Below are 27,913 nucleotides of genomic sequence, written 5' to 3'. Positions count from 1 at the left end.
AAAATACATATAAGTGAACTAATTGTAGTAATTTGTAATAAAACAAATAGCTAGTTAGCTACCGAAGACTAGAGAGTAAAAAACTAAAATATAGACGGCATTTTTTAAAGTAAAACCCAAAATGGAAGACGTGAAAATTATAATAGTAGAATACAAGTGGCATATTATATATACTAGTCGATGTAACGGAGTGAAAATATGTATGTATGTTTAATTGGTGTATGGACAGGATATGTGGGTGAGTTTATTGTTGGCAGTAGTGCGAATGGATTTTAACTTATTTTCTTTGTTACACGGACAATTCCATGTTCATACTTTTATGTCGTTGCGCAAATGGGCGAATCAAGTACCCAAACGGCACGGTGATTGCGTGAATGGCTACATGGGGCCTAGCCAAGGTGACAATCGTACATCGACAAACTCCGACCGAAAAGAAAAAAATGAACGGAACGATACATAGTTTCCATACATTATTTCACTTTCGATTGAGTTTTCTGTCAACGATGTCACTTGACTAGCCCTCCAGGAATGTCACGTCGAAGTCAAATGTCATAGAATTGTTCATGCATAATGTTACATAATATTTTCTTTATAGATAGATTTATTATTTAATTATTGCTATGTCATTGTATTTAGTATAATAAAAATTTGAGACAATCACATTATTTACAGTATTATAAAAAAAAAAATCGAATTAATACAAAATTAGGGCACAAATACGTTGATCTGCTTGCTGTAATATATAAATATAATATAAATAATATTCGTTTCAGGCTTCAATAGGACTGATTTAAAAGTTAATCAGATTAATGTAATTATGCCCTTGTACAGTACATTAAATTAATACCACGTAATCTCAAAACAAATATAAGCACATAAAAAATGATTAAAATTGTAATAATAAGTTTAATAAGTATGGCAGTCTTCGTAGCTGAATGATGATTATTGTATAATTCTTATGGTTTCCAATTTTCATCTAAATGTAAAACATAACCACAAATTCAGATGATTCTAACTTATAATAGCCCTTTTTTTCTTATAATTTATTGGCGCAAAGTTTCCGATTTAGGAAACAAGATGGCAGAACCTACAACGCGCAAGGGTGCGTGCGTGCATTGTAGGGAGCAGTAGGGCTACCGCCAATACCGAAAATCGTCAATTGCGGGCATTTTTCTCTGTCACTCTAATTACGCCTTCATTGGAGTAAAAGAGTAAGATCCCCGCAATTTGCGAATTTCGGTTTTCGCGGTAGCCCCTCAGAACCAGTTTTGGCGTGAAGTGTCAATATGAAGTTTAAGTTTCCGATTTAGGTCACAAGATGGCAGACCCTCCAACTATTGTCAGGGTTTAACCCTGTTTTCTCATAGTTTGGTCGTCTAATAGAATTTCTGGTGATATTTCACGAATACTGAGCATTTCAAAACAATAATTGTGACATATTGAGCATTATTATTGCGAGTTGACAATACAATCAAAATAAATGCAATTGTAACATTTAAATAACAGCCAACGTCACTAACATGTAGTTTTCATGAGTAACCACCAAACAACTGAATCTCAAAATAAACTTATTTATACAACTAATAAATTACCATTATTAAATAAAAATAATTAAGTGTCATTATGGAGTAACATGTGTAACATTGACTGTAATTTAAATCATATTTAATTAATTAATACAATTAGGTAGGTATATCGTAATCTTTAAGGTTGAGTTTTGTCATGAACCAAAATTTCTAGCGGTTTCGACTATTGCAAACGGTGCTTGCCTGTTAGGTATAGCAAACAGAGGGCCTACCACGAAAATCGAAATAAGTAATTTTGTTATTTGCTTCTTTATCACTCTTGCCTATTCGAGCGATAGAGACAAATAGATGGACGAACGACCGAAGTGTTTCGCGGTAGGCGCTCTGAATTTCAATATGGACTTTATTTAGCCATACATTTTGTTGTGCTAATTGCCAAATACTAACGTAAAAGTTCTTGAAAGTATATGGCAAAATCATTTCTTTACTACGAAGCCTTGAATTTAGGATTCTTTTCAGTCTTGCCCGTTAAATGCTTAAGACTACGTTTAAGCTGATTCTGCATCATTTTTTTACATGACAATGTGTGACAGGGCCACTAATACTATTTCCATAGGAACACTTCCACATTCTGACACTTCAAACTCTATGCAGTCAGCAGTCGCGTGCACAGAGATTTGGGACTGGGTAGGCAAAATTATATCAGAAAACCGGGCAAGTGCGAGTCGGACTCGCGCACGAAGGGTTCCGTACCATAATGCAAAAAAAGTCAAAAAAAAACGGTCACCCATCCAAGTACTGACCCCGCCCTACGTTGCTTAACTTCGGTCAAAAATCACGTTTGTTGTATGGGAGCCCCACTTAAATCTTTATTTTATTCTGTTTTTAGTGTTTGTTGTTATAGCGGCAACAGAAATACATCTGTGAAAATTTCAACTGTCTAGCTATCACGGTTCGTGAGATACAGCCTGATGACAGACGGACGGACGGAAGGACAGCAGAGTTTTAGTAATAGAGTCCCGTTTTACCCTTTGGATACGGATCCTTAAAAAATGAGAGCTACTAACTCACCAAAAAAATTGCGTGATGTTTTTCATTTTGTTGTCAAGTCTTTTCAATTACTTCTTTTTTTGGCTAAACGAAAGCTTCGAAAACGCATCATTTTTAATAGTTTGCACACACACACACCCACCACAACTTTCACAGTTAAATTATCCATTTTTTCACTAATCGCACTTTATAATTTCCGGCAACTGTTAACTGTTATCTCATAAACTCACCAAAACAAACAAACAATGGCGACCGAATAAAAAATGAAAATAAACTTAACCAAATACTGTAAACGAATAAAAAAATAGTCTCGTATTTGCACTAAATTACCATAGCAAATGCTACTTTTTAAAATAGTCACATAAACATCGGAACTATTCGGAAACTTTCGGGCGTCATTCGTTTAGGTTTGGTACGAAAGACACTGCCTATTGCGTCTAAATGTGTGCGTTACTTGTATAATTGTGTGCTCGTACTTATAGGAAGGCCCACTACACTGTAACCGCGTAACGACGAAGGCACACATAGAAAGATTTAGACGGAAATGTTTTCTGTCTTTGCCGTGCAAGGCACGTAGCGGCGCTAGTGCCGCGTGGTGTAAACTTCGTCGCGTAGAATTATTATAGATGATGACTTGATGACAAAGCTTAACCGGTAGATGGAGCGCTTATTAATTTTTAGAATGTTTTAAGTTATATCGATTACTGATAGTACGATCAAGTATAAATTAAATTAAGTAGTTTAAGAGGATAGACATCGGAATTAGAGTAGGGTAGGCAGTGCCTTTTTGCCTTTATGAAGTGCACGCCACTGGCAGTCAGCATGGTCTGCCTCAATTGCGGTGTTGAAACTTGCTCAAAAGTTTTGAGCTCCCTAACACCTAACAAGGAAGCACAGTGTTCTTATAAAATAATAATATACTTCATTGCGTTTCATCTTAGTGTACGGTCTACTTTTCATGAACCAATGTGTAAGGTAACAACAACGGTAATCACCACCATAATCATCATCACATTGACGTATATATCTAAGGACTGGCCTTACGGGCACTAAAAATAGTACTAGTTCAGCGGTGTCAATCACGAATTCCAGCCAATCGTGCAGTCTAACGCAACTGGTTGCGACCAATAGCGCGCGTGATGCGAACTCTACCATCAATCGCGTTGTAGCGGTATAACACCGCTGTAGGTAGTACCTACCTACTAGGTACTGGCCCCTGTCATGCCTCATTATCAGGGATCGTACATTTTCCAGCATTTTTGGTGCACGAAGTGTTTTTAACGGAATTGGTATAAATAATTTCAACCCTAATGATTAATTAGCGTTTATTACGTTGATATTAACCTTAATTTACCATTTCAGTTGAAATTATCTATACCAATTCCGTTAACACCACGCGAATCGATTTGGTGCAGCGGAGTGGTGTTAACGGAATTGGTATAAATAATTTCAACCCTAATGATTAATTAGCGTTTATTACGTTGATATTAACCTTAATTTACCATTTCAGTTGAAATTATCTATACCAATTCCGTTAACACCACTCTGCTGCACCAAAAATGCTGGAAAATGTACGATCACTGCTCATTATTATTGCCCGTAAGGCCAGTCCCTAGATAACGATGTCAATGCATCATCATCACCAGTCATCAGTATCATCATCAGCCTGGGGCACTGGAGGCCTTGGTCACTTTTTCTTAGTATATGACATTTATTTCAGTTTAACAACGAAAATTCTGATGATTAAACAGTAAATAGGGCGCATTGACGCGGCATTACAATATTTGACGTTGTCAACATGGGCGCAGTACAGAAGGCGTACCGCAAACACCGAAGTTCGTAAATTGCGGGCATCTTTCTCTTTTTTACTCCAATTAAGGCGTAATGAGAGTGACAGAGAATGATGCCCGTAGTTTGGGAACATCGGTGTTCGCGGTAGGGCCTTAGTTGAATCGCTCGCGACACAATTCCCTTGGGGTCATTTTAGACCTCTAGTCAGACTTCTATTATAGTTATTCCAGTTCGTTGTTGTTACCTTATAAATTAGCGTGAACAGAACTAGATTTGAAGATATACAGACACTCCAAAGATCTCCATCTTTATATGAACACAAGCTGAAATGCTTACGGATCAAAAGTATAACATTTGAATAACGGAAATTTTTAGAACTTTATTTTAGGCTATAGGCTATTCACATCAAAATAAATATTATATTCGCAGTTCGCACTCATGTATACCGGATACCAGTTATGAAAAGAGAGGGATTATTAGTTATGAAGAGATAAGTAGTCGTAAATTAAATTTAATAAATAAAACAACTTTCTCTATCAAAATATTTAAACTTTTAAACTGTATATCTTTCAATCCAGTATATATGTCTGGCGCTTCGAACATAGCATACATATACTGGGTCAAGCAGATCTTGTCAGTAGAAAAAGGCGGCAAATTTGAAAAATGTAGGCGCGAAAGGATATCGACCCATAGAAAATTTGAATTTCGCGCCTTTTTCTACTGACAAGATTTGCTTGACCATCTATAATTCGCATAGCATATATAAAAAAAATCTCGCATCAGCCATGGGTTAGCAGAGAAATACCGATAGAGAGCGCCAAGCAACCATAAATACCATATTTCAAAAAAGTAGATTAAATACATATTATTTTCTTGTCTGTGGTAATTTTTTAATAGGTAATCGCGTTCGAAATTCAAACGCATATTTAACCAATGTAGGATAAAAGTAGCTCGAATTGACACAAGTAGGTATATTATTTGCATGTGAAATTTTACAACAGTACAAAGTTAATAAATTCCGTGAAATCAATCAGCAATAGGAATACGTGAATGAATGAACGAATCAAGATAAGATTAATGAAAAGAAATTCTATCACATCCAAGTCATGCATTAGTCATGGGTGGTTAAATAATTCACTCATTACAAAATTATAAGTATCAGGTATATCGTAAAAGTTTGTTCTCATAAAAAAAGGATTGAAAGGCTGCTTTTCCACTGAGGCGGAGATGAGAGGAGACGTGCAGGAATTAACCAATAGCATTGGTTGTAACTTGTTATCCACATTTCTTCTCAGCGCCGCTGGATTCCCGCTGGAGACCCTCTCAGTGGATAAGGCAGCCGAGAGCTATGATGTCTATTCTCCAGGATTTTGTGGTTCTCTGGCGCCCCCTATCGGCATCATTCGCAAAGGCGATGACTATGACAAGCCACAGAAGCCTTACACTAGTTGGCAGTATAACTTATCACTAGTAACTATTTACAGCTGATATATCAACTAAGCGACCATGGACAAGAGTGTTTAAGACTGTCAACATCTCATTGTATGTTCTTTTTAACAGAATATAGTTATTGCATATCATTTTTATAAGTCTATAAACACCCTCGCCTAACGCTTGTCTGTTAAGGCAGACATTCGAGTCGACACAAGAAACATTTACCCTGTGAGCACACAGAGCTAACTGTGTCGTGTATATACCGCGTAAAATAAATTCAGCTACCTTTAAAGAACAAGTAAAAACAAGTTTCATAAGGCGGACATACACATTCATTTAGAATTTGCGCTTATCAAGAAATATTTACAAAATTAAATGCACACGGCAAGTTACGTTAAGTACTCGAATTTGATCACATAATATAGTAAATAAGTCATATATCATCTACAGGGATTACACTACTTACACATAACACCTTTATACTATGTCCCGATATCAAAAACCATGAATATACAAATAAGAACATCGAAATGTGTACCGCGAAATTCTCTAGCTACGATTAATATGTTTTAGATTTAGATATTTAGAACACAAGCTCTTACTTTGTATTGTACTTCGCTATTCATAAAATAACTATAATTAATCATTAAAAAAATAAAATAAAAGATCACAAAAAGAGTTCAGTCGAGAGTAGGCCCAGTCTCTTGATATAGCTCTAAAATAAGTATGGCTCTCTTTCGTTGTGGTTAAGACGGTTGCCGGAGTAGGCCGATAGTAAAAGCCAGTAAAATAAATACAGCAAAATAGTTAAATTCTCTTAGCATATCAGTATCACCCTAGCACTACGAGAGTTTTAGAAAAATATACATAATGCATTTCGAACGAACGAGATCACTTTCACTCACACCAAAAAACCGTACGGGCCGCTGACGCGGATCTGCGCCCGCATGTTTTGGACACTGTTCATTATTTTCTTCTGATGGCCCACAAGGGTCACCCCGAGCGACGCCAGCTGGTGCACGGTTAGGTCCACCACCGCGTCCATGTCCGCTATGCCCGCCGCTCGGAACTTCTCTATGTAACGAGACATTTTGATGCACTCCAGCCATTCTTCTACCGACGAGAACTGGATCATGTCTGGTGTGTCGCCTGCGAGAGGGTCCGCCGAACGATTCTGCGCTATTTTACGTAGCGTGTCAGGACAACGTATGAGCTTGTCCAGCGTCTTCACGATGCTGGAAAACGTAGGCCGATGCGTGCGTTCCTTTTGCCAGCAGTCGAGCATCAACTGATAAACTGCTTCTGGGCAGTCCATAGGCGCCGGGAGGCGATAACCTTTCTCTATAGATTTTATGACGTCCTGATTGCTCCAGTTCCAATATGGCCGCTCGCCGAAACTCATGACCTCCCAGCAAACGATGCCCATGGACCAGACGTCACTGGCCGATGTGAATTTTCTAAACGCGATGGCCTCTGGAGCAGTCCACCGGACTGGGATCTTACCCCCTCGGGTCGTGTATGCTCCGTCGGCTGTCGACTCGATTTCGCGCGACAGACCGAAGTCCGCAATCTTGCAGACCAGTTGGGAATTAACTAGTACATTTCGCGCCGCAAGATCGCGATGTATGTAGTTCATTTCGGACAGATATTGCATGCCGGTAGCTATTCCTCTCAGCATACCGACTAGCTGCAGCACACGGAATTTTCCGTCGTTCGCCCTCAGGAAAGTGTCTAGCGACCCGTTTTCCATAAATTCAGTAATTATCATAATTGGGTTGCATTTAGTCACGACGCCTTGCAGGAAAATAACATTAGGGTGTTCGAACTGCCCCATAATGGATGCCTCGGCGAGGAAGTCGCGCCTAGCTCTCTCAGTCGACCCAGGTTTGAGTGTTTTAATAGCGACGTCTATTTCTTGTCCGCAGCTAGCTGGAAGCTTGAGCTTGCCGCGGCAGACGTCTCCGAATTCTCCACCGCCGATTATCGCCTCTATTGTGATACAAGAAGCGTCGATTTCGCGTGCGAATTCTCTGACAGCCTGATTAGGGTCTTCATAAGTGTGGGGGTCTATGTAGGTCCTGGATCCGGTGCCGGCGAAGAGTGGAGTGGTGGCATTGCTGCTAGTCTTGGCTGGGCGTTCTGGGCCCGTGTATACCTCTCCGTTTCTGTAGTTGAGTGCGTTGCAGTCGTTCGGCTGTTTCTTGTCGCACTCGTCGTCTGCTCGTGAGCGTAGAAATAGAACAGTCGCTATGATGGCTATTACTGAGAGTACGACGACGGCCACCATGACTCCGGCGACTAACCTGACTTGAGCACCTTCCTCGTCGCCAACGAAGCTGGTCTCGGTCTGCTGCACGGCACCTGTTCTAGTGTATACGACGTTGCTGAACTCCCCCCAGCCTCTCTTCATTTTTGCTCTCACTCTAATTCCGTATTCCGTGTCCCTTTTCAATCCTGTAATAATCACGTGAGGCTCTTTCGTAAATTTAAGTGTCGTGTTACCACTTTTCTCAGAATTGTCTTTGGGGAAGCATTTGACTTCATAGCTCTCAATAGTGTCATCTGGGTCAGATGAATCTATGGGTGGTGCGTTCCAAGCAATAGACAATTTATCACTCTCAGCGTTTAAGACCCTCAGTTTTGTCACTACACTGACTGAAGCTTCAGTGATAGCAGTTATTTCTGCTTTCTTTGGTGGTTCACCAGTGAGCTCAGTGACTCCATTCTCAGCAAACACTTGAAATTTGTATTCGGTCACTGGTTCCAAATTGCTGATTGTAACCTTTGTGGAATTTAAGCCGGTGGCTGCAGGCCGGTACTCAACATTTGGGCCACAATTTGTGCAGTACACCCGGTATGTGACATCATTCCGTCCTCCATTTTTGTGTGGGGGCTTCCAAGTGAGAGATATGGAAAACTGATCAGCGATTAGAACAGTCAAATTGTCAGGTGCTGAAGGTGGCTGCGTGCAAGGTACATTCTTGGGGTCCTTTTTGGCTCTGTAAAAGCCAGGTACACACTTACATTCCACTGATGCATAAGATAATGTTTCAGAGTAGTCCGGGCATGGTGCACAGGGATCATCTCCGGTGTAAGACTTAAATTTCCCTGGTTGGCACTCGTTACATTCCTGGTTGTGGTGGTTGGGTTCATAGCCAGCCCGGCACTTGCAGGAGCCGCTGGGCAGGGTCCACTTGCCATCACCTTTGCATAAATATACAGGAGCAGCCTCACCTGGAGCAGTCTCTGCATTCTCCACACAGGTGCCGTTGGCCTGTTCTATTACTGTGACTTCCCTTCCAGTAGGAGTGGCCGGGAACCTCGCAAAGTTTATAGTGGTCTCTGGGCATGTTATATAATACACTTTGACGGCAAGTAGTGATATACAGGCGCCTTTGTCTCTGAAGGCAAAATAGACACCTCTTTTGGTGACAGCAATGCTTTTTACTTCAGTGTTTATATCAACCTCGGAATTAGTGTTGAAGCGCCCTTCGCCAGCGGCAATAGGGCCGACTAACTTGTAGCTCTCGGGCTCCCACGGAGGCTGCTCGCGCGTCGCGACGTCGAACTCATAGTACAGCAAACTGAAGGTCTCCTTGCAGCTTAGAGCGTTGCCCGGAAACAGCGAGCAATCGCGAATAGTGAACTTTATTTCGATGTAAATGCGATTCGCATTCCGTCGCTCTATGAAGGGCGTCCACAACCAGTTGTTAACGTTGTGGTGCGCCACATCGCACACCACGTACGAACGCCAGTTTATCTGCTTCTCGAAGTTCGTGTACGACTCCTCGAGCCACCCCGGCGTGCTCGCCTGCGGCCCGTAAGGAAACCTCGTCCACGACAATGTAGCTTCTGTGGTCGTGTCCAAAAGCATCACCTGTTCCCCGCGCACTCCCCACGCCGCCACAAGGATCACCCACAAACTAATCATCGTGTCATAATAACACGATCCGACGACCGTCCACAACAATGTACAAAAAACAGTTCACTACATAACGAGAGTGTCTCGACACTTCACTAAAAAGGCCCCGTCATTTTGCCTTCGCAATGGAGGATGGGTCGCGATAAAACGACACGCCGCGGCCCGAAGTGCGCGCTACAGTTTCCGCGGAGCGCTACCATTTACGAATGATCACGAATAATGTTGTTTTAAGTGAGGATTCCACATTTTTAATTTATATTGATCCCAAGTTGCACTCTCTTGACATGGATAGACGCGCAGCAGTTTACCGTGTTGCCTGCCCGCTGACCACGGGGCCAGTGTTGCCATCTCTACGACACAGACACACCGATGCACAGATAATACTAATTTCGCTAAACCGGCGCAGTTCGGAGGCGCATTCTACGCATGTGTTGCGTTATGCTTAAGTTGGCTTAATTGTGTTTTGGTGTTTTTCATACAATTTAGATCAATGAAATGTAAATATGGCTATTTGTCATACATTGCGCGCTCCAACATCGAACATTCCTTTGTTCTCATGTTGATATTTTGAGAACTCCTTTCACTTTAGTTATGGTTGCTGACCTCAGGCAGCGCTAGGTGCTAGGTAGCATACAAAGCATCCAAAATATCTCATTAGGTAGGCATTCTTATGAGCGGTTATATCTCAAAAAAGTACTCACTCACGACTTATAAACACCACGGGTTTAGGTACTTTAATACTTGTTTTGAGATTCGTCATTCCACTTACATATTATTATATTGGTTTGTTTTTATAGAGGAAACAATACAAAGTGAATCATTTTAATGACTGATTCGCTGTGTTCTTACTTTGACAATTCCATGAAATCATTAAATAATGCGAACAAGGATCTTACACAGTCATCAGACAGACATTACATTTCATTACAGTATACACTTATTCCAACCAGTCTATTATATAAATGTGACATGAGTTTCCCTACAAAAAACTTATTTTACCTCACAATATTGCTTAATTGCAAATATTTCTTAGATTGTTATGGGTTTACTTATGCAACTGCTTTGAAGTTAATTCTTTAGTAGGTGACTAGATGAAGTACCTATTCGAAGTAGGGTCTGACTATTGGTGTATTAAAAGGGCACAAATATTGCATAAAATTTTATTACTGTAACATAAATATACCAAATTAATAGGAACCATTAGACATAATTGACTATATTCAGAATGCAGTGATTCAATCATATTAACAGCCTCAGTATAGAACAACCAGAGTGAATAAAATATGATAAAATGGCGTAGATACTCCAGTCAATAAGGATTTTTTCTTTATGTATAAACAAACTACAATTTTTTAACTTACAAGTTTACCCTAAGGCTGTATAATGATTCTTGCATTCACAGATATGAATTAGATGGGTTTTATATTACATATTCTGCTTAAAGTAAGTATACATTGATTCTATAAGGAAACATGTGTACAGCATGTAGAAACCAATAATAGAAATCACATAATTTTAACATAAATATATAGAAAATGACATTCCTTGCCAATAAGTAATAATAACAATGACACTTTGTTGTTTGTTGAGTTTGTTCTGAGTTTATAAACTCTTACAATAATTAAAATGGTTAGAAGAATAATATAACTCCCAATATTTGTTTAACAACAAACAATCAAACAGATAAACAGAAAACATACAAACACTCAATTGCTAACACAATTATTGTCAAAGTCAATATACACAGCCAATAGGAAAATTAGTTATTAATGATGAATTACCTACAAGGTAAAAATGTTTGCATGTTGGCTTGTAATACTATAATGTTTGTCATACATTGTTGTTGTACATGATTAACTTCTTTACATACATTATGAACCTATATACTTAATAAATAATATAAGTTAGTAAAATTTGAATAGACTACTAAATATCTCGATATCGTTATTAGGAACGATTTTCGTAACTATAATCAAAACACAATTTTAAATTATATTTTGCTCCCCTGTACTATTACAATTTCTCACTCATGGTTGGGTTATGGTATGAGGCGTTGATGATGATGAGATAAAACCGCATCTACGGCCACAACTTGATGTTGACGAGTAAACACAGGTAGTATAGGCACAATCCTCAATAAGTGCCGCTAGCCTGCATAGTTCCGTATGTTTTTGTATTTTGTTGTTCTATACTTTAGATAAACATAGAGATATGGAATACTTTCAGATATACCTTCTAGACTGCCTGGAGGCATTTCTTAAATTTAGATATTTATGTACATGTTGTTTGTGTTACATATTAAAACCAGAATCCATCAGAAGAACAAAATGATATTTGAAAGTATTATGGATTTCAAACATACAACAATAAAGTGACATGATCTAAGAATTCTAAACTGAATTAAGTAAGAGGATTGGCATTACAGAATGATAAAAACACAAAAATAAAATTTAAAATATGTAGTTAGTGCATTGGTTTAAGGAAAACACCAAAATAAAAGAATATGAATTCCCAAATGAAGGTAGGTACAAAGAAAGTTAATGTTTCATACATCAGTTTGAAATGTTGAGTTAAAACCTTGAAGAATTAGAGGCCAATGATGTCACTTTATCATCTCAACCCACTTAAATCTAGTTGTGGATCAGAGCACTAACTCATCCTTTTGAATGGCTAAGTTTAGTGCATTCAGATCCTTGAACACATGCTTCCCGGCTGGTGGTGTCTCAGCTGACTCCGCAGCGACCAGCACTGCATGCCAGCCTGCTGCCCGCGCCCCTTCGTAATCCTTCTTCAAGTCGTCCCCGATGTGGAGACACTGTCCCGGCGACAAAGATTTATCCAGTTGCATAGCATGACTAAAAATTTTCTTGTCAGGCTTACTGAAGCCAACATCGTAAGATGTTACAATGAAATCAAAATGGTTACCGAAATTTATGTTCTGTAGTACTTCACGGAGTCTAGGATCGTAGTTGGAGATGACACCGACCGAAATACCCTTGTCGCGGAGTAAGTTCAACAGTTTTTCACCGCCGTCAGCACGTTTCCAGCATTTTGTAGTTTTAAAATCTTCTATGAGCCTGTCCGCGATGCAATTGACGTCTGCCGATGAAGGCAGGAGTCCCGTAAAGGACGCCTTTACAAGTTTTCTCCACCATTTCTCCCAAGCTATGGTATTTTTGCCGAAATTAGGGTGATCTTTAGACATTGATTTGAAGCCGCTTAGCATCTGCTTTTTCACTTGTTGCGCGTCCACAGTAAAGCCAAAATCCTGCGCCACGGCTGCATAATGCTGCCAAGGGGGTAACCGGAACTTTAATATTGTATTTGTAGCATCTAATGTGACCAATTTTATACCCCGGAGGCTCATCTTCAAGCTTTAGCCGTTAGTCTTATCGCTTATTGCTATAGTAGTTTTCAATCTCTTCATCATCAGCAAATACTTCTCTGTCTTCTAATTTGGAAGCGACGTTTTTGTACAAAAGAAATGCGGAATACTTAAAAAACAGCACTGTACAGAAATAAATACAAATCAGATATTTTTTCATTTTATTTTATAAATTGTTTATGCAAAAATAGACTAAGGTTCGATTATTTTTCTGCCATAACTCTCTCGAATAATTAAAAATGAAATGTAACTCGTTGAAATATCGCATAAAAAGAACTCTTTATGACGCTTATCTTCCATTTGTGCAGACTATTATTTATTAAAATACAAAAATATTATTATATTCACCTAGTGGATTGGCTTAATTAAAGAACTCGCATCCAGGCCAAATTGTAAAAAAAAAATGAGAGGAAAACGTCTCGAAAGTCTCGAAACTGTCACTACTGTCAGTCAGTACCATTATCAGACAAGCTGTAATTTTTATCTTGTTATAAACTAAATTAACTCGAAACTCTTTATCAGTGTTGGGTTTCAGCTAAATAATAAGCCAAAGAGGTCAACTCAGTGTCTTAAAACCATGCCATACATCAGTTCAGGTATTGTAGAGTTCGTTTAAGTTATTATACGCTTTTTACAATGGGTACACTAAAAATTAGGCCACGTCAGTGATAATATTATGGTAAACTCGGTTTCTAAACTATTTTTGATTCAACCTTCGATTATGTTCATCAATCTTTAGACTTGCCCACCCGATGGTAAATAATAATAAAATAATAATAAATATTATAGGACATTTTTACACTTATAACTGTCATATGTTATTAAAAATTAATATGGTAAATTAAAATATTATAGTTATTAAAAATGGGATGTCAACTAGTTAGTTGACATACATAAGGTAAATTTTCCAGTCTCTAAATCGTCTGCGTGGGAGCATTGGGTACAGAATATAAGGTAAATGTACGCTCCACCGAACGCTTAAGACCAGAAAGCACGTTTCTTTTTTTAATTAGCTCTGGTATTTTCATACGCATATGTTCACTACTATAATAGAAACACAGGTAAATTTGTCCTCATTTAAACATACCTATAAATTACTGAAATGATTGCACGTATATTAAAAACATTTTTAAAGTAATTTTTTCCGGTTTCCTTGATTGTACCATTTACCGAACTAAGAAACGTGATTTGCACATTATACCGAATAGGGAGGCCGCATTACCGAACTAGGAAATAATTGTATGAAAATATGGTGTTGAGTGGTGCTCAAACTTTAGTAGTTCAGTATTAAATCCCTACTATACTTTGTTTTTTAGCATTAGAAAGACGGTAAGCGATCTTGACGTGTCTTTTTTTATTGAAAAATAAGTCGTACCAAATAGGTAGGTATGCAACAATTATAAAACATGTACGTATATGTATAAAAAAAATTAGGCTGTTTCATACATTTTAATTGGTCCATTTTCTATGGAAGGGTAAATTTTTTTTCGCGATTTCGGGGTTGGTCCCATAGTAAAAGTTGCTCGGTATAATCCCAAAACCTCGCTGACAATGGGAATGCAGTTATTTTTTAGGCACCCTGTATGGGAACCCCGGAATATCATAACAAAAGTTAAAAGTTTATAAAGTCACAATCGCCCACTCCACGAGAGGGTCCAAAAAAAATTTTGGACATCAAGTTTTGGACCATCCTGTATAAAATATTATTGCTGTATTATTTTTATTATCTTATTGAGTATTTTTGTCCACAATCGGAGACTATTATCAGGCGTCCAGTAAGTATGTCTAAAGTTTGAGAAGCGCTGGCATTGAAATCATAGTCACAAAAAATAAACATATAAATATCGACCTAGCCGTTATCGTAATAAGGATGATATTCTAATGAACGTTGAATAGAAACATGGCCAACGCAACATGAGTTCGGTAGCAGAGACCATGGGTACCATTCACCGAACGGCCGTTCGGTGAACGAACCATGGAAAATATGTGGAACTTATTTCGCGAACAGATTTTGAAAATAGTATTTAAATCGTAATCAATATGGTATAGCTACAAATCTATCATTAAATTTAATACTTGAATCCATTACAAAACCGTACCCGTATAAAGTTCTTGCTAATACTGACGTAAGATATCTAAAATTATTGTTTGATAACAGTCTTGCCAAAAACCTTATTTTGATGCCAAAAAGTCGTAAAACATGAACATTTCAAACGCAATTTTATAATAATCTATATAGGTTATTGTTGTTCGGCAATTGCTCATAAAATTACAAATACATTAATTTATTTGTGAAATTAGGTAGTTAATCTAAATAGTTCGTAATCAACCACCAGAAAAATAATTTCAAAAACATACGCTTTCCCTGATTCCGGACGCTGTTCGATAATACCTTCTAGTCAAAATGTCGGTGTACTCATCACCGAACTCACATTAAACTTAATTTCTGATAATATGACTGCACTAAATTAATTAAATTTACTAAAATACACAAACTAATTAAGTAATCACACTGTAAAACCATACTTTGGAACACAGAAATAAAATTAAAAGGTTTTATGACCTTAAGAAATATACGCAACTTCTTACTGATTTCTTTAAGGTTGCCCATACAAAGTGACAATCGGCAGCGATGATCCGTTTCGATCAGTTGCCACGTCCCAACTGCGGCACAAATTGGCCGACTCTGGGGCATAATGGAAGGGATAGGTATTTAGCTCGTGGAAAAAAAATAGAAGAAATTCGGTGATACGGACGGATTTTGAGCGTTCGGTGGAGCGTACATTTACCTTACTAAAATTAATTATCTTGTCTAATGTTTTTTTTTTTTTTTTTTTTTTCTCTACTTTCATCTGCCATCGGCTTTCTTAGCCATAATCAGATTGTATGTATCTATACATTTCTTTTTCAAGGTGGTGGTCCATTAACCACCATTCCTTTTATGTGAAGAGAGAGGGTGGATTATTCTCTCTGGTCTAGTTCCAAGATCTGCCACCTTTTGAGTCTTGTGATGTTATCGGTGTTGTTTAATAGGTCTCGGGCAAGTTCGTTCTCATGGCTTGTTAGCCTTTCTTTATATTTCTTTGAGTAGCTATTTATTTCCTCTTTGATGGTTGGTATATGTAGGTAGTCATGTATTTCCTTATTTCGGGCAAACCAGGGTGCACAAGATATTGTTCTGAGGACAATATTCTGGAATCTTTGAAGGATCTCAAGGTTAGAGTTGCTAGCTGATCCCCAGAGTTGTATACCATACGTCCAGATAGGTTTTATGATGCATTTGTATACCAAGAGTTTGTTGCTTAGTGTCACAGGGGACTGTCTTCCTATTAGCCATAGTAAGCGCTTAAATTGTATGTTGGCTTCATTTTTCTTTGCTTTGATATGATTGGCCCATGTGAGCCTCCTATCTAGATGAAGGCCTAGGTATTTAACACAGCATTCACTGGGTAGTGTCTCTCCTCGTAAAGTTACAGGCGGGCAGTCTCCTTTTCGTAAGGTAAATGTTATTTGGAGTGACTTTGATGTACTAGCCTTGATTCTCCATTTTTCGAGCCAGTGGTCGATTTTTTGTAGCTGCATTTGCAGTTTTCTTGATGCTGCAACGGGGTCTTTGTCAGCGGCAAGGCACGCTGTGTCGTCAGCATATGTTGCTGTAACTACATCTTCTGTACATGGAAGATCTGCGGTGTAAATTGAGTACAGCACTGGGCCAAGGACTGAGCCCTGGGGAACTGAGGCCTTAATGTCATAGAGTTCAGAGTATTCATCACTAAATTTAACCTGGAACTTTCTTCCGAGTATATAAGACCTTAAAATCATATAAAATGAGTTTGGTAGTAGGTTTTTCAGCTTGAATAGGAGCCCTTTGTGCCAGACACGGTCGAAAGCTTGTTGTATATCAAGAAACGCGGCAGCGCAGTATTCTTTACGCTCTAGTGATTGTCTTATCTTAGCTACTACACGGTGTACTTGTTCAACTGTAGAGTGATTTTGACGGAAACCAAATTGGTGGTTAGGTATTATGTTATTCTCTTCCAATACTGGTTTTAACCTGCACAGAAAGACTTTCTCAAAGGTTTTGGATAATATTGGCAGTAAGCTGATGGGTCTGTAAGAGCTTGGTACTGTTGGAGGTTTTCCTGGCTTTGGTATCATGCATATCTGGGAGACTTTCCAAAGCTTCGGGTAGTACTGCATTCTAAGAATAGAGTTGAATAGCATGGTAAGGAATACCACTGGTTTTCTTGTAAGGTGTCTAAGAATCTCAGCCGTTATCAGGTCAAATCCTGGTGCCTTCCCTTTGCCCAGATTTCTTATCACCCTGTAGAGTTCTCTGGGTGTAACTTGTTTCAGTGGTAGTGATAATTGTTGGTCACTGTTTAATCTGGCTTCAACCTCATTTTCAAAGTCCTGCATTGTTGATGTATTAGGTGTAAAGACTTGGCTAAGATGCTGTGCAAACAATTCTGCTTTTTCTTGAGGCTTCTTAGCCCAGGTTCCATTATGTGATCTTAGAGGGGGCACCATTTGTTTTGGTTGTTTGAACTGCTTAGTTATTTTCCATAAGGAATAATTGTCCTTTTTTGTGGATGACAAAGAACTTAATTTTTGGTGAAATGTTTGGTTTTCATGATCTTTTATCATTGCTTTTAGTTCTCTGGCAGCTCTGTTAAATGCAGTTTTGTCTTCCCTATATCTACTTGTTTGCCATCTTCTTCTAAGTTGTCTTTTCTCTTTGACTTTGTTTCTTATTTCCAGGGATATATTTTTTGTGGAGTTTCTAGTTTTCATGCATGGAGTTGAGAGCCAGGCAGCTTCCTGTATCTTGTTTGTTATGTAGAAGGTTGCCTCATCAATATCTTCCTCGGTCTTTAGCTTGACCCTCATGTTTATATGGTTTTCTAGATGTTCTGTGAAAGCAGTCCAGTTTGTTCTATGATTACATAATGTTAATGGGTGTTCTCTTTGTATTACATTTGCACTAAATGTCCCTATGACGGGTGAGTGATCAGATGAACTATCAAAACAACTCCCAATATCAAAGTAAGTATCGGAGAAGCCTTTGATGATGAAGAAGTCCAGTAGGTCAGGAACTTTATTTGGGTCAGTGGGCCAATATGTAGGTTCTCCGGTTGATAAGGTCAATAGTTTAAGGTTGTCAATGCATTTTTTCAATTCACGACCCCGGGTTGTTACCAGACGGGAGCCCCAATGTGTATGCTTACTGTTCCAGTCGCCTCCGCTGATGAACCGTTTGCCTAGAGTCTTAAAATAGTTTTTAAATGTTTCTTCCTTAATAGAAAATCTTGGAGGGCAGTACACAGCACTTATATTTATTTCTCCGATTCTATCCTGTACAGTTATAGTGGTACTTTGAAGACAGTTTTCTTTATATTCGCTATGTGGATAGTGTTTTATGCTGCTCTTTATTATTATTGCTGTTCCTCCATGAGAGGTCCCATCGGGGTGGTCTGTATTATACACATTGTAGTTTTGTAATTTAAATTGTTTTTTGTTGTTCAAATGGGTCTCCGACACCAGCATTATATCTATTTTGTTTGTTTCAAGTATGATTTCTAATTCTTTTTTATTGGTCAATAACCCGTTTATATTCCATGTAGCAATTCTAAGGTCCATCACGGCAATTTGTTAATAAGCGTTGTTATTAGTGAGACAAGAGCACCCACTTGTGTCACGAGTTGGTCAATTTTATCTGCTTGTTTGTTTAGTGTTTGTAATAACATTGTTTGGTATTCATTATGATTTGAATGAACATTACTTTCTATCTCATTGACTTTGTATGGCTGTGGCCTCCTTAAGTCCACTTTATTTCTCATCTTTATTTGTTTTTTAACAGCATCACTATATGTATGTTCTGTTGTTCCCGAGGGTTCTGTTTTGTGGGTTGTCTCCTGTGGTGCCGAGGTTTGGTTTGTTTCATTATTGTATATTTCAATATCTTGGTCCTGCACAGTTTGTGTTGTTATGGAGTCAACATAGATGGCCCGGTGAGTATCACCTCTATGTTTTTCTGCTGTCTCTGGATTTTCCATTACTTTTCCCCTATTACTATATTTTGTTTTTATTTTTTTTTACTTAGTATTTCCTGATACACTTTGCACCCTTTGTAACTTGCTGGGTGGGTCCCTTGACAAAAATAACATGTGGCTGCAGTTTTCTTGTCTTTTGTACATGCGGTAGTATTGTGCGCTCCAGCACATTTACAACATACGTAAGGGCGCATGCAGTAATTTTTTGAATGACCATATTGTTGGCACCTTGTGCACTGGACTATATCAGTTATTTTCCTTGGGTCTTCTATTTTGACTCGTTGGTTGTAAATATATTGTATTTCTTTAGCCAATTTATTATTTTCATGGGGATTCAGGTTTACAAAAAACACATTATAGGGTTCTTTTGTATTTTTCTTGCGGGCATTGACAATTTCTCCCATAACCTTGTTACCTGTATTTTCTATGGCTTCTATAATAGCTTCCTTCGGAGTAGTGTGGTGAAGGTTCTTGATGACTATTTTTGTCCACCTCTCCCCTTTGGGCTTAAAGGTATGACCAATGAGTCCCTTGGCACGGATGTGATCAATTAGTTTTTTGTAAATTGGCACAGTTTTAGTGGAAATTATCATTTCATCCCTTGAGACTATTTTATATGTATAGTCTTCTTTTTTCATAACTTCAAGCAGGCACTTTGTAAGCTCCTCCACATTTTCAATTCCATATAAATAAGTTGAAGGTGGTTTGGGGATGTTTAATGTTTTATCAACTACTGGCTCGTCTGTTCCTCCATCTTGGGACTTATCAAGGTCTAGTAACTGGAAACTGTTCTCCGTGGGTATTTGCTTTGTCACTGGGTGGTTAATTTGCTTCTGGACAGTACTTTTTGTTTTTTGTATCTTGTGGGTAGGCATATTTTGCTCAGGAGAGCGGACCCTTTTTTGACTTGGGGCTCTTTGCCAGGGGACTGTAATGACGTCTACTGGTTCGGCTGCAGGGCCCTCGGATTGGTTCTGCTCGTATATCTTTTCGTCGTGGTTCTGAACCGTTTGGTTTATTTTTGGAGGAATGCTGTTTGGTCCATCCGAGCTTGGTTTTGATTCTGGTGTACTGTTGTTTGGCTGGTTTGGACTGGAGCCCACCGAATTGCATCTTTGTCTGGAGTTCGCATGGAATAGTCCTTTATGGAAAACTTGTTGAACAAGTGTTTTATTTTGTGGCATGTTTTTTGTTATTTCAATGGTTTCGCTGTTTTCTTTTGGGTCTCCACTCATCGGTTAGATGAATCCGATTAAATGGTACACTTGTTATCCATTTTCAATCTGTATTTGGCCGAGCATTATGAATTACAAAAGTTTTCTGACACTAATTTTAAATTATTTGAGGTTATGTTTCACTATGAAATTTGGTCCGTTATTTAGGTGTTATTTCGCACTTTTTTGAAGAAATCACTGTTATACGACACTTTAGAAGGGTTTTGCTAACAATTAATCACTTATTTTTGCAATATATCACGAAAATACACAATAATATCGATATTACTTCGCAAGCTATAACTGACGCGTTTGCGTTCCGTTTCACACCTCTATCTTGTCTAATGTAAATTTTAAAATCCTCTATTAGAATTATAGCAACTACATATTTGCTAGAGATTCACCGGATATTCGGTTACTATCAGTTATCAGTACAGTTACATTTCACACATAATAATAACATTAATAACTATCCAGTATCTGGCCTATCCGGCCCTTATATTAATATTCAGCTGGATACCGGATAGTGAACTACTATCCGGCCGGATACTGGGTAGTAACTATGCTTGATATTGGTTGTAAACAAATAGGATTTAAGAAACAGTCACATAATCATACTTGTTTATTATTTCAAAACAATTTAAACATTTCACTCAGTTGTACGCGCACTCATTTCGAACCGAGAAATTGAATGAATATTCGGCCGATGGTGAGACCGAACATCCGGTATCTGGCCAAACAACTAACTGTTGCAGCTCTAATCTTTGAAAGATGTAGTCACAGAGCATCAGAGTATCATTTAGCAATCCCTATTCCAACATGTGTAAAATACAGATGTAGTACATAATTGTTTTCCATCGCATTTTCTCGGAAATGTTCATATTTGTCATGCTAGTTCAGTCAATGTCAGTACTTTTTATACCAAGACTGAAAATATGAAGGAAAATAATTATGCAGTACATCTGTAAATGTAAACTTGTTGTTACAGATGGCCAGGTTGGCAAGAGGCCCTTCAGCTTCTATGGCATCTTTTGGGCCATCATCAACTTCTTTTATCTGTTGTAAGTATTTTTTTCTGTAATGAAATTGTTTATTCATTATTAGGCCATTCCACAACAATGTCACTTACAAAATACTTTTTTTTTTACACTGCTGAAGAAGTTCAGAAAGCGATATTTGGTTTGGTTATATTAATTTCATGTCATAGCTCAGCGGTTCTCAAACTTTTTTGGTGACAGAACACTTTTGAAAAGCGAAATATTTGTCGGAGCCCCAAATTAAAAATTTTCGCTCGTCACCGTCAACTGTGGACCAGCCATATAGAATAGCTGGATTTGGAATGAGTTAATTCGTCTTTTCTCGCGGAGCCCCTACAAAGAATTTGCGGAGCCCTATGGTTCCGCGGAGCACACTTTGAAAATGGCTGTCTTAGCTAAAATATTAGCAGTATATTCTCGAGCTTTGCGTATTTGATTGAAGTAGCTGCCCATACAAGGTAAAAGCATTATGCGAAATTGACTTTTCATTTCATTTCATAGATCATTTGAATATACAGGTATGTATTCAAATTATACGCATTTCTTGAATATATAGGCAATTAGGCATATATTCAAATTATACGCAATTCTGTAGGAACTACGCCAAGTGGACGGAAACAGGCACTAGTTAGACGGTAAACTGACGCAATGACCTTATATATAATCCACCTTACGCATATCTAATCCACCCTACGCATTGACCCCCACGAACCCGTGTCGTGTGTCGTTGATTGTACCATCTTAATTTCCAGTTACATGACGCTCATCAACGCCGACTACAACAAGCACGGGGAGAAGTACACGCGCGACTACAGGAGCCCGGGCAGCGGGTATGTATTTATTGCTATACCTACGGCTCAGCCGGCCTAGCCAAGGTTACAATCGCTATCGCTTCGACAACGAAAAGCTTCATGTCTCTCTATCCCTCTTCCATATTAGTGCGACAGTGATAGTTGCGTTTCGATCGCTACGGAGCGTGCGCGATTGGCATAAAAGAGAAAGATCCCCGCAATTTGGGGGCTTACCGCGAAAACCGATAGGCGCCAGTTTTTAAAAAATCGTATTAAAATTATCCTTTTTTTTTTATAAATTTCTACTCGTATAAATGCAATCGAATTTCGTATAATGTGCCCCCACTGGATCGTATAATCAAGATTTATGTACTGGCAGCCCTGCTACGGCTGCCGTCTCTAAATTCGCCCAACCCGGACAAAGACTTAAAAAAACCCGGACATTTGGCGAAAACCGGATTTTTTCCCCGGACGTGTATTTATATCGTTTTACCTACTTTGTACACAATAATGCCGGTAAATAATTAAATTCAATAAGGTGTTTCCTCACATAAAAAGTGTTCGGGACACTTTCGGGGACAATGGCAGCCCTAGCTATACCCCGTTGTTCTCAATGTTCTCAGTTTAGAAATTTTATAACCTCAAAAGTAGTGGTAACATTTTCCTCCATAATTAGAGTCTGGCTACTGAAATTTTACACAAATGTTTGGAGGGAAATTCAAAAAATCTTGGGCTGGTCACACTTTGTGTAGTAGAAATTATAGTTTTGATACTAGAAAATATTTTTGATTTTCTGTGCACACGTAAGGTAGGTACCTAAGGATATAAGTTAAATATACGTTGACGTGCACTCAAAGTCAGCTCACATAATTTTTACCACTATGTAAAATACAGTCAACGATAAACACATATGTTACCACTTTCTCACCATATACCATTGTAACAAGGCGAAAAATGAAATGTAGTGTAAATAAGACCTAGCTCGATAATACCGTAATATTAATCCATCACCAAAAAAAAATACATAAGTACTATGCCAAATATGCAAAATACTAAGTATCAAAATATATATAGAGCACCAACCTCTTAATTTGTTTACATTCCTTTAGGAGTTGTAAACATTGCAGTTTTTCGTTATACAACGCTACTCATCGACTTCAAACATTGTCGTAATTATTTACGAGCTTAAATAATAGTTTGCGAACCTCACTCAGTATAGATTTTATTAATATTATTTAAAATAAACCCCTTATAAACCGCAAACAATTTGAATGAATGACATAAATTGACAACTGACTTATAGCTTTTCTTTTAAAATCATAGACAATTGGTGATACAACAACGAAATATCTGTCAACAATTTTTGGCTAGCCAGACTCTAATTCTGAGTACCTAACTATATATGCACTGATTTATAGTATAGTGTTTTACATATGATTGTACCGCAATGTTAGATATCGTTTAGGAAGAAAAAGTTAATTACTATTACTTTTGAGGTTAGAAAAAATTTAATCTTAAAAAAACAGTATAGTCATTGTAGCTAGTTTTAATTAAAATTGTAATTCACCTTATCTAGATATATTCCAATTTACCCCTGTTTGAGGAATATTCCATAAGGGAATATTCCCACGGCACATCTCTATGTGCAAATGTAATCTATTTTTCTAAAAGTCTTGAAAGCTTGTTAAAATATATAGCAGAAATCATTATCCAATTAATTTGTATAATTTTTCGCCTTTTTTTAGTCATCTTTTGTAGCCTGTCTGTCTGTCCGTCTGTCCGCGGCTTTGTTCCGTGATCCTTAGTACTAGAAAGTTGAAATTTGGCACGAATATGTAAATCATTTACCTACGCCGACAAAGTCCTAAAATAAAAACTAGAAAAATGACTTTTTGGGTGGCTCACTTTTCGGAGAATATACTAAAAGTGGAGATGATTTTTTTTTCGATTTAACCCTGTAACCGTGGCGTGTCGTTGGATAGGTCTTTCAAAACGAATATGGGTCTTTATGAACCATTTTTTTAAACATAATATTTTCGGAAATCTTCGCTCTGAGAGAAAAAAATGTGACCTCCTCCTCTAAGTTTGAACCGTGGGGCCAAAAAAAATGGAAATATTGTGAAAGTCCTAAAGCTTAGTAAACTACGGATCCCTACACTGAGTATGGCCCGACATGCTCTTGGCCGGTTTTCTACCATGAGATTCACTTCTTTTCACACAACAAACTTAACTAATACCCCAATTTACCCACAGGCCTCCACGCCCGCCGTCCCGTCGTTTCGGGGGCTTCAACTCCGGCTCGGGGCCCGCACCACCACCAGCCGGGGGTTGCGGCTGCGGCTAGCGGAGCCCTAACACCAACCGATACATGCTTAACGACTTGACGCCTATTTGTAACTGTAACCTTAATGATACGGACTGTTCCGGAGTCGATGTACCATGCTTTAGAAATGAAACACATATTGAGTTTATACCTAGACCTAACATTTCTAGTTATCAATACATAATAGATCAACCTCCTAAATCTCATAACATACAAGAACTGATTTTTGACGATATATCTAATAGTTCACTTTCGGAGTTGAGGAAGAGATTAACCGGTATTATTACTGATGGGATTCTTCAATGCTATTGTTATCGTGCGCGTTCGTTCCGACGTCAACTAAGTTTTGACTCTCGACATTTGTAATTATTAATTACCCATCTAAGGCCCAAGATACACTTGTAAGCTTTACTTACGTAAGTACGGACACAGCCAGGGGTGCTCCGAGCAATTATTAGGGTTGACACAACTTGATGTCCCTTTGCTTGCGCGACCACAGATAAGGGCTTGAATCTTGACAACCCTGAATAGCCGAAAAGGATAGTGCCATATATTAGAAAGGGACAGCACGATTCGACCCTGAACCGCTGTCAAACTTCGGTTTTGTAGTAAGTTTTTTTCTGTACGGTAGTACTACTATTTATTCTGTGACACAGCTATACTACAGAATGAGAGATGAATATCGTTATCTCATCTAACAAATAGCTTTGTCTCTACTTACGTAAGTAAAACTTACAAGTGGATCTCAGGCTTAAATATCGGTGCCATCGTCTCGCTTTATCACCACCTCCCACCAGCTACAACCAGGAGCAAAGCTCATTCCCAGTTCATGGCACACCAAGAAAATGCGGGCATCTCGCTCGTTTCTTCCCAGAACATGGTTCTGAGGTCCTTAATGTCCTTATGCTATCGCAAAGGACCTCAGGAGGTAACTCATTCATGAACTCATGTCGCAGCCGACATGGGGTTCTTCAATTCAGGGTTCTTAACCCTTTGACCGGCAATATCGGCCTTCGTGGACTCCAACAAGGTTCACGATGACGCGCCGCGCACGGTAGGCGTAGCGTTCAAAGGGTTAAGGGCCGGCAACGCTTAAGTGGCTCCTTGGGTGTTGCTTCTGTCCATCGGCGACGGTGACCGCTTCCCATCAGGCGGCTCGTCTGCTCGTTTGCTGACTATCACATTAAAAAACGAGGTATTTTTTAACCTTTTGAACGCCAAACGGCGCATCCATTTGCCGTGCCACTGACGCCACGGGGGTAAAATTTAGTTTTGTAAATAAATAATGCCAACATAAAAGTGGGGTGTTTTTCGGTAGATTTTCATCAAAAAACGAATGACGTCAAATGCCGTCTTTGGCGTCGTTGTCACGATTTTGCGTTGACGTCAATTGCCGTCTGTGGCGTTCAAAAGGTTAATGGCCGTTTTCATTTTAACTTTTTACATTAACTAGTTTTGTGACGAATTGTATTGCGTCTTGTCTCACAATGTGTGTTGTTTTTAAAGAAAAGGATTTTTAGTGTTAATGTATACTTCAGTGCAAATGTGACGTGTTCGACGGTACGTTAGGCGTCAAGTTTAGGTTTCTTTTCTCTTTGAACGCCACATTAGGCCATAGTGTTCCAACCCGTTTTAAAAAGTGATGTTACTTGTGTAAAATAACTAGAATCTTATATTGGTCGTGTATCGTTTTCGTTATATTGAATTTAAATATAGAAATTTAAAATTATGTAAGTGTAAATACGTTTTAATATTCTCACATATATATGAATTTCCGATTATATAAATAATTGTAACGAAATACGCACTTACTTATTTAAATAAATCAAAATAAGCTTACCTATAAGTACTAAAATTATTTGTCAATCTTATTTAAAAAAAACTAATATTTTCATACTTACATTCCGAACCCAGTAGGGTTAGGTAAAAAAATGTATCGGATCGCCAGTATCGCCATATTGTCAATACTTTGAAAAAGTTGAAAGGCAGTATAGATGTAGTGCATAATTATTTTCCATCGTATTATCACGGAAACGTTCGAACGTGTCTTGCTATTCCAGTCAGCCTCGGTACAAAAAGTGCTGTAATTGACTGAAGTAGAACAAATACGAACGTGTCCGAGAAAATACTATGGAAAACAATTATGCACTACATCTTTTTCCACAATTTTCTTTGCTTGACAGAACAAGATACGTGTTTGTTTCAAAGTAGTGCCGATATGTAGGTATTAGGTTGTCACTATATGTGATTTCAACTATTTCCTCGTTTAAATAATATACCATTATAGGTCTTATATTTAAATCTTAAGTGTATGCTAATAAAATAAAAATAGTCCAAATTAAATTACAGTTGTTTTTTTCTGTTAATCGTACACCTACTTATTTAAAGTCAATACCGGGTAAATGGTACCCTTTTGTGGAAAACTTTGTATTTATTAGGTTTCATATTTAACGCTTCTACTATATTATATTACTAACTCTATGCATAGTAAAACAGTAAAGTGAATGTTTGGATCTAAACCTTTTTACTGTTGTGGTTAGAGGTTTAGATTACGTAAATGATTTTATCGAATAATACAACAAAACAATATGCTAAAATACTTTTATTTGAACTGACACTACACTCATCAAGTCATAAATTAAGTACCTACTCTTATAAAAATATCTTATTACAATAATATTGGTAACTTATCGGTAACCTGGATAAATTTCTACAGTATGTGTTATTAAAAGCAATTAGGCGGTTCACACACGGACACTTTGATCAAACAAGGAGTGAATTGCAAAAAAATTGTACATAGTTAAGCACCTGTGATTAATCTAAAGTTAATTGATTCCATTGTGTTACGACAGTTAAGCCATTTCTATTTAAGTTAGATGCATGAAAGCGTGTTAGCGTATGCTATAGACTTATATGTGTACGAATTAAGTACAATAAATACAATAGAATACAATATACATAGTTAATTTACGTCACACAAATGAATCAATTAAGTTAAGACTAATCACAGCTTCTTAACTGCGCTTAATTACGTACAATTTTTTTGCGATTCACTCCACGGCAAGCTGAGCTACGATTTAGCCATCTATGCAGAGGAATCGAAAACCTTCGGGAAATTGTGGTACGTTTCTTAAGGTTTTCGTCATACAACTTTAAACAGTGGCGGATTTGTAGTCTTTGCTGCCCTAGGCCCCAGGCCCCATAGCCGCCCTTTTCGCAGCACCCACCATATCGACTACATTTTAAGTTATTTCTTGTTATCATCAGAGGATTTTTGTCACAATATGCCGCCCCTAATTATTTGCCACCCCCCGGGTGCAAATAATTATTATTATTATATTTGCCCGGGTCTACTTGGCCTAAGGGCAAATCCGCCACTGACTTTAA

At 38.1% G+C, this 27,913-nt stretch overlaps 3 protein-coding genes across 3 annotated transcripts; 1 reads left to right on the top strand and 2 right to left on the bottom strand.

Annotated features, from left to right (window-relative positions):
* Positions 1 to 5,138: 5,138 nt before the first annotated feature.
* LOC134805108 (ephrin type-B receptor 1-B) lies at positions 5,139 to 10,337 on the bottom strand. The gene has a single exon (XM_063778409.1). The coding sequence runs from the start codon at positions 9,730 to 9,732 to the stop codon at positions 6,703 to 6,705; it is 3,030 nt and encodes a 1,009-aa protein (XP_063634479.1). The 5' UTR covers positions 9,733 to 10,337; the 3' UTR covers positions 5,139 to 6,702.
* A 1,998-nt stretch (positions 10,338 to 12,335) lies between these two features.
* On the bottom strand, positions 12,336 to 13,301 carry LOC134805368 (rhythmically expressed gene 2 protein). Its single transcript, XM_063778703.1, has one exon. It carries the CDS (start codon positions 13,088 to 13,090, stop codon positions 12,365 to 12,367), a length of 726 nt encoding a protein of 241 aa, XP_063634773.1. The 5' UTR covers positions 13,091 to 13,301; the 3' UTR covers positions 12,336 to 12,364.
* Positions 13,302 to 13,549: 248 nt separating this feature from the next.
* On the top strand, positions 13,550 to 26,869 carry LOC134805303 (selenoprotein K-like). Its single transcript, XM_063778621.1, has 4 exons — positions 13,550 to 13,704; positions 21,364 to 21,436; positions 22,165 to 22,242; positions 24,457 to 26,869. Exons 1-4 carry the CDS (start codon positions 13,686 to 13,688, stop codon positions 24,545 to 24,547), a joined length of 261 nt encoding a protein of 86 aa, XP_063634691.1. The 5' UTR covers positions 13,550 to 13,685; the 3' UTR covers positions 24,548 to 26,869.
* The last annotated feature ends 1,044 nt before the right edge of the window (positions 26,870 to 27,913 follow it).

Source organism: Cydia splendana, chromosome Z (assembly GCF_910591565.1).
Source record: "Cydia splendana chromosome Z, ilCydSple1.2, whole genome shotgun sequence".
NCBI lineage: Eukaryota > Metazoa > Arthropoda > Insecta > Lepidoptera > Tortricidae > Cydia > Cydia splendana.
Note: the sequence above shows the minus strand (reverse complement) of the source record. Positions and strands in the feature narration are given on the sequence as shown.